Source organism: Herpailurus yagouaroundi, unplaced genomic scaffold, assembly GCF_014898765.1.
Source record: "Herpailurus yagouaroundi ecotype Mexico unplaced genomic scaffold, PumYag 221, whole genome shotgun sequence".
Taxonomy (NCBI): Eukaryota; Metazoa; Chordata; class Mammalia; order Carnivora; family Felidae; genus Herpailurus; species Herpailurus yagouaroundi.
In genome coordinates this window covers 18,318,368-18,326,306 of record NW_024412452.1, presented here as the reverse complement: position 1 = coordinate 18,326,306, position 7,939 = coordinate 18,318,368, and the positions used below count along the sequence as shown (strand labels likewise).

General features: G+C 44.2%; 1 protein-coding gene and 1 long non-coding RNA gene across 2 annotated transcripts in view; one reads left to right on the top strand and one right to left on the bottom strand.

The window, feature by feature from the left end:
* The window catches only part of LOC121019107 (uncharacterized), a 7,241-nt gene extending 6,850 nt beyond the window's left edge, over positions 1–391 (bottom strand). The window contains exon 1 of the long non-coding RNA XR_005785460.1: positions 232–391. This is a non-coding gene — a long non-coding RNA (uncharacterized LOC121019107). The remainder of the gene's footprint in view (positions 1–231) is intronic.
* Positions 8–7,406, top strand: LGALSL (galectin like). Its single transcript, XM_040458271.1, has 5 exons — positions 8–98; positions 905–976; positions 1,127–1,215; positions 1,856–2,033; positions 4,250–7,406. Exons 1-5 carry the CDS (start codon positions 63–65, stop codon positions 4,391–4,393), a joined length of 519 nt encoding a protein of 172 aa, XP_040314205.1. The 5' UTR covers positions 8–62; the 3' UTR covers positions 4,394–7,406.
* The last annotated feature ends 533 nt before the right edge of the window (positions 7,407–7,939 follow it).

Below are 7,939 nucleotides of genomic sequence, written 5' to 3'. Positions count from 1 at the left end.
CCGCCGCCGCCGCCGCCGCCGCCGGGCCGCCAGCCCTGCACCCCGGCGCGCAGTGCAAGAAGATGGCGGGATCCGTGGCCGACAGCGATGCCGCGGTGGTGAGTGCGGAGGGGTGCACGCGAGGCGCCCCCTTCCCGCGGCCCCGCACGCCGCCGCCTGCTCAGCCTGGCTGCGGCGGAGAGGTGGCTGAGGCCCAGCCCGGCGCCCCCCGCGTGGGAAGGCGCCGGGTACCTGTTAGCGAGCGCCGGCTGTGAGAGGCAGGCCTGGGGGGCAGGCGGGGCGCCCCGGGTGCAGCCGAGGGAGCGTGCGTGGGGGCGGACGGCGGCATGGGGGTGACCGACAGCCCCCTCGATGCCGTGCAGCCGGCGGCCAGGTGTGTGCACGTTGCACGTGTGAGTGTGCGCGTGTGTGAGTGTGTCTGGGGCGCGCGCCCCGCCGCCGCCTCCGACGTCCCGGGGATTCCCCCTTGGAAATGGGTCTGGCCCGGGGGCTCCCGAGAGAAGTTGAGCGCGGCCCTGCACTCCAGCCACGTCCTTCGGGACAGGCCTGGGCGACAGCGGGTCCAGAGGCGTTTGCATTTAAAGAGGGGCCTGTCCTCCACCGACGCGGGGCTCTGGCTCCCCGGTGTGCCTCGACCTGGATTTTGATCCAGATCTGAAGGTCTGGGGATCTTCAGAAGCTTAGCTACCAGGTGGAAAGGACGGGTTTTGTTCCGGGGCTTTCTGCGGCTATTCAATGGGCTGTGAGGTGGCAGCATCTGCAGACGCTGCCTGTGTCCTGCCAAGGCTGCTGGATTCAGCCAGATCCCTGTAGGTTCTTCCCCACCTCTTCCCCTTCCCCTCTCCCGCCCCCACCCCCAAAACTAGAGCCTTTGGAAAGCCAATCTGTGTGCTTCTATTTTTAGAAACTAGATGATGGGCATTTAAACAACTCTTTGGGCTCTCCAGTTCAAGCCGACGTGTACTTCCCACGACTGGTAAGTGATTTAGTTCTGTGCTCTGTGTCTCCGCCTGTACCCATTTTCTTTCTAACTGCATTTTCTAATGAGTCAGGTCCCCAGGATCTGAGGGCTTGGCTCTTCCCCTACAGGCTGTAAACTTCCTGCTTCTCCTGTCATCCTTTGCAGATAGTTCCATTTTGTGGGCACATTAAAGGTGGCATGAGACCAGGCAAGAAGGTGTTGGTGATGGGCATCGTAGACCTCAACCCAGAGAGGTAAGACAGAGAGTCCTTGTCATGGGAAGGCTTATCAGGGAGTTACAAGGCGGCGCCCGCTCTTGTTGTGGTTTATTGCCCCTCCTCCTCTCCCTGTGGCCAGTGTTGCTAGTTAGAAGCGCCAAGAAAGTACCATGTTCCCATGAAAAGAATGTGTATGAATCCTAGCCATCATTTGTCCAGACAGCTATTTATATCAGAGATTATAAATATAGGCCCACATCATTTTCTCTTTGACCCTTAGGGAGGCCAAAGGATTTTTTTCTAAGGGTTTTTAAACATGGTGCTTAGAGCAAGATCTGTCAATGTAAATGGCAAGCAGACTTTACAAGATATTATTCCCCTGGTCCATTTCTGGGGCTGCTTCTGAGAATTCTGAAATGGATTAAGGTACAGATGTGTGGGTGGTTTGAAGTATCTGACATCCCTAATATCAGTCCTTTTGCAAAGCCTCCTTTGGGTATCAAAACGCCTGGCTTGATTGTAATCCTCCTTCTCCATACGTAGCCCAATTCCCTGTGTAAAAAGTGGCCCATTAAAAGCAAACACACCCTGAGAAGAAGGAGCAAGTATGGGGGCCTGGGTCATTGACAAGTGTTGTCATGGCCAACCCTGATTAACCAGGTAATTTTCTGTTCAGCTTTGCCATCAGCTTGACCTGTGGTGACTCTGAAGACCCTCCCGCCGACGTGGCAATTGAACTCAAAGCTGTGTTCACAGACCGGCAGCTACTCAGAAATTCTTGTATATCTGGGGAAAGAGGTGAAGAACAGTCAGCAATCCCTTACTTTCCATTCATCCCAGACCAGCCATTCAGGGTGAGTACCTCGAGTGCCTCAATTCTAACTGCTGGCAGGGTGATGATGCTGTTCTCCGGCAGTGTATGCCAAGAAGGCTTTAAGCAGCCAGAATTTTTGCATGTCCAGGAAATTTGTCACCTGACGGCGAAAAAAAGAAAAAAAGATCAAAAGAGCTCTGTTTGCTGATAGGAATTAATACCATACTAGCTCTTGGCTCTATTTAGCTAGTACATTTAGTAAATAAACCCATGTCTGGATTGCTAAGAACAAATACTTTTCTGTGTAGTACTCAACCTAGTACTGGGAACGTAATCTATACTGGCCCCGAAACACCTGATTAATAAATAATAATAAGTGCTAGAATTTTCCTCAACCTGTAAGGAGCAGTAAGCCTTATTGGTTGTGACCTTTTAAAGAATATAGTGATGATCTTTTCATTGTTTCTTGTTGCTTTTGCCTGTACGGCCTGGTCCTGTTTCTGCCTCTGGGTTAAGTAGCCTCAGTGTGTTTTATTGCCACAGGCTGTGTGGCTGACAGACTCCTTCTCTTGGGCCTACATGAGTATAAATTGGCTCTCCACTATCTCGTGGGCAGGAAGCACAGCCCAAACTTCCCATCCAACCAAGCAATATGAGTAGCACCCTCCTCTATGAAGGCCAATGCCAAGAGATACAAGTAGTGTGGGTAATGTGTTAGGAAAGGATTTACTGAACTATTAGTCCTGGTGATGAAGTTGTCTGCATTACACCTTGTTAATATACATCACAATAATGACAACTCAGTTAAAAGCTCCCTATTGCATATAAGCCTACTAAAAGCGCAGCTATCCTTAACCTGTTGCTCTTCATCTAGAAATTTACAAGGGCCTTATAAAGAAGTAGTGGGAGGAATAAGAATCCACGACGTCTACATCAGTGATAGAATCGAGATTGTTGTTGTCATCGTAGCCTGGGGAAGGCACCCCTGCCCATGTCCCATGCCCTCCCCCTTCTCTAGAATGGTAATGACCCCTTAGACTCCTCTTGACTGTGACAGGTTTTTTTTCTTCCTTTTTTTGTTTTTTTTTGACTGTGACACTTTCTCAATGATGAATCTTAATGTGTAGCTCATGAGTATGAGTAACCAGAGCTTCTGACGGCCAAGAATATAATGCTCCCCAACAACCAAATTGAAATGAAATCAGCCCTTCTTGGTGATACAATTTTAGTAATAATATGTATTAAGTGTGACTAATATCACATATAAAGTCTCTTCTTGCATGGGAGCCACCAGTGCTTTTAATGAATACATAGTACAGAACCAATGATTAAAATGTATGGTGAATTACTTGAGGAAAAGAGGAAGAAAAAGCTTTTGCCATATGGAATCAGCATTTCTGTTTAGCTTAACAAAGCCTTGTTAATTACACCTGGTCCAGTGGTAATTACCTCCTCTGTGCTGTAGCGTTTACCATGTTTGAGTGTCTAGACTGTTATTACATGCTACTAAGGGGGTTCCGGTTCTGCTTTGTTAGGGTCTTCTCTGAGGGTAGGACAGAATTGTGCAGGGGATGGAGGCACCTAGGTGGCTTCATCAGTTAAGCATCCGACTTCAGCTCAGGTCATGATCGCATAGTTCATGAGTTTGAGCCCCTCATTGAGCTCTCTGCTGTCTCAACGAAGAGCCTGCTTCAGATCCTCTGTCTCCCTCTCTCTCTGCCCCTCCCTCTCTTGCTCACGCTCTCTCAAAAATAAATATTTTTTTTTTAAAAGAAAAAAATTGTTCAGGGGATGACAGTGGAGACATTATGTGTCATATAAATAAATATATGCTACTTAATGTCCCTTTCTGGAGTATGAGGAGAAGGGAGAAATTAAAGCATGAATAAATCTTTAAAGGATATTGAATAGTATAGAGCAGTGGTTCACAAAGTGTGTTCCTCATTCCAGCCATGCCCGCATCGTGTTGGAACTTGATGGAAATGCAGATTCTTAGATCTTACCCTCGACCTACTAAATGGATAATTTGGGGGGTGGAGCCCAGCAATCTGTGTCGTAACAAGCCTTCTGTATGAGTCTAGTACACCCCGATGCTTGAGAACCACTGAAGATGGTGCCTTTCTCTAAAATGAAGTATTATTTATTTGTTTTCCCCAGCAGGGTTCAGTGAAATTGTGAATTGAGATAGATGATGATTAAAAAAAAAACAAAAAAAAAAAAAAAGAGAGAGATAGATGATGATTTTGTTTCTTCCAGGTGGAAATTCTTTGTGAGCACCCACGTTTCAGAGTGTTTGTGGATGGACACCAACTTTTTGATTTTTACCACCGCATTCAAACGTTATCTGCAATCGACACCATAAAGATAAACGGGGACCTCCAGATCACTAAGCTTGGCTGACACTGTTGAAACCACCTCCGTTTCAAATTGGATCAGGTGCCATGACTATCTGACTGTCGGTCTGGAAGAAGTGTCCTAGCAAGATCTGGAGACTTAAAAAGAAAACAAAAACAAAAAAGCAAGCTTCCCTGTCTCTTCTTTCTGTGCAGTTTAGACCCAAAATGACAACTTCAGACTGTGGTTTGCCCTTAGGAAGCCGTCAGAACAAAGACACCGAGCCATCATTTCCAGAACCAAGTAATACATTTATGCTGGATTTTATTCAGACTAAACGGACATGGATTTGTGATAATTTGTGATTTGGTAGCAAGTTATTCATCTTTTCAAAACAAGGTGATACTTAGAAACAAAAGTGCTAAAGACCTAAAACAACACCACCACCAACAAAGACGGTACACCGAAATCAACTCATTTCTGCACTGAAGTGGGATCGTGTAGCACAACCAACATTTTAGTCAGGGTATTTACATAGAATGTAGGTTGTTCGAGGTTTGGTTGGTTTTGTTTTTTTGGTTTTTTCTTCTTCTTTTTTTTTTTTTTTGTTTGTTTTTGCACAACATAATTGTTAATTCCGATTTTGAAAGCTTTCTCGGAGTTATTTATTTATACTCAGTGTATGTATTAGGGAATGATTAATGTCTCAAAAACAAGTTATGAACTTTTGAATGTACAAATATCTTAGGTCCAAAGGGGAAAATTACATATTACAATCATGAAAGAATTGTATCTTCCATACCCCTAAACTTAGGATCTCTTGATATAAATTGCTGTAAGTGCTTTTGGGAAAACTTGGCAACATTTCGATAAAACTGCTTTTCAAGTAATCGATGATTACATGAATTCTATTTACATGACTTTTTCCTCCTTACTATGAATTAGCACAGTATTGGCTTCCTTAAGACTAATTAACTACTTTTTCCTAGGTCTTTATAACAGCTCATTCAGTTGTTATTAAACTGATTGAAAACATATAACAGATGATTGCATAGACAATTTTTAAAATAACTGTTGTATAAACTTTTAAAAGTATACTATGAAAATGATTCTGGAATGCAATGTAAAGCAGAAGCAAGTGGCCCCAAATAACTTACTTGGAAGTAATTTATATCAACTTAAGCTGTTAGCTCATTGTATTACTTTTATCATGTGACCCTCGCCAATGTCCCTAAGCAATGCCTTTGGAGCTTCAGAGGAGAGGATGCTTCCCGCTGTGTTGGCTGTGCTGAGACATTAGGATAAGAGGGGATCCGGATTAGGAAATGATCCAGTTAGTTTATTTGGAAGGTTAACTCCCAGAACTCCAGGTCTCTTGAGCCCAGCCAATAGTATGAATGCTTCCACTTAAGCTGGAAGAGTTTCCGTGCACTTGTGGAACTGATCCATCCGACAGCAGAGCGTCATCAGGAGGAGCCTGCAGTACTGTAAATGTCACCACGCGGCAAGGGATGGTCGGAGTCCTGGGCACTGGACGTCACAAAGTGCATTGGCCCTGGAGAGAAGGACCCCTGGCATTGCTTTGGTCAGGTAGTGGGGAAGACTGAGGGATGCTGGGGTGGGGGTGTATTTATATATAATTTAGGTTTTGTTTGTACAGCATACTGCATCATGTTATGACACGTCCTTGCCCTGCTTTGCTTTGGAGTTTTTTTTACACAACATGCAGAGACACGGAAGTGGCCACGTCATTTTCACGTGTCGAGAATGTAGACAGTGTTTCAGTACCAAAGTCTTAAGAAAAAGCAACCTAAAATTGTGAATTTTTTATAGGTGATGTATTTGGGTTCTTCTCAACTTTGAAACTCTTTAGCACAGTTCCACTGTGTTCTAGAAGAAGATACTTTATCCAACGAAACTGGCTGAGCATTGAAAAGCTTTATGTACCAGCTGACTTAATCAGCCATATTCAGCCAAGAGGGCTGTTCTGTGGCTCCAGGTATTTTGAAGCCTGTGATTAACTTCTCGTGGCTTCTCAAGCCACTAGATTTTGAGGAGTGTTTGTACAGGCATTTAGAGGGCACCCTGAACTGTATTTTGTAGGGGTTTTGGTCGAAGACCCCCACGGGAGGTTTCCTTTGAGTGGCTGTCCATCCCCACGCACTGCATAATTCAGCAGAAACCAGAGGAGCTGGGTGTGTTGATTGGAAATGACACTGTTCTCTCTACCTATCGGCTAACTGCTTATCGGCCAAGCCCTTACGCAGCTTAGTGTGAAGATACACTGTTAACCCTTCCTTTCTCTGGGAGGCCAGTGGGAACCTCTTGGTTAAGCCTGTTGGAACTAATCTAAATGATGTGATGGTTTGATTCAGGTATAACGAAATTAGCAGGGGGGCCGTGTTAATCATTAGCTGGAAACTGGAAACCGTGTTCTTGCCTCTCATTGGCATGTGAGGTATAAGGTGGGAATTCAGGGTGGAAAGTGCAATTTAAAGCTTCACAGGAGAGCATTTGGGTGTGTAAGGAGTTATTTCTGACCAGAGCCTAATTTTGCAATATGACCAAAACCAAGGAATATAAATAACAGTCAGGCTCTGGGGGAACGAAAGGCAGGCTTTAGACAATCTGTCCATTTCTGCATCAAAATTGAATTGAATGTGTATATCTACTTAAAAATTAATAGAAGTGACTTCTGCTTTTTGGGCTGTCCCAGAATTGTCTGAAAATACTATTTTTTTTTTTTATTTGAAACCCCGTTTCGAATCTTGCCAACCTCAGTTCAAAACCCCTAAGAGATCACTCTTGGAATTGATGGTGACTTGTTAAAATGGCAAATCCTTTCATTTGTACTAAAAAATATATATATCCAAAAAGAGGGAGGGAGCCCTGTGGCCTTGAGAGAAACAGCCTTGGCATTTTCCGGCATTAATGTAGAAATAATGTTCTTATGATCACATATTTTCAAGGAAACACTTTCTTATTTACTGCGTGGTGTAAAATGTTGCTAAATGTGTTCTTACATTATTATGTCACTGCTGAAAGTTATTTGCACTATAATAAAGGAATTTTCTACAAAGCGGTTTCTGGTTTGTAACATGCTAAATTTGGCACCAGATATGATGTACTTAGTATAAACCAAACGGTATTAACAGTGTTCCCTCACTTTAATATATGCTCCAAGACCACTTGTTCACATGTTTCCCACTTTGATAAACTGATCAAGGGAAGGAAAGTGCCTCGGAGACCTAATGAGTTTATGTTGTGTGTACAATGGGTTTTCTTTTTAAGTATAATTTATATACAGTAAATTCACTTTGATGTACAATTCCACGGGTTCTAACGCATGCATAGATTCCTGTTAACCACCACCTCAACCAGGATACAGAATTGTTCCATCACCCCCCAAAATTCCCTTGTGCTATCCTTTTATAGTTAAATTTGTCCCTCACTCCTAACCCCTAATCAGGCAACCACTGTTCCATGTCCCCTCTCTATAGTTTTGCCTTTTCCTGAGTGTGTAGAAAGAAAATCATGCAGTACGTAATCTTTTGAGGTCGGTTTTTTCCCATTTGCGTAATGCATTTGAGATTCATGTGGTGTGTGTATCAA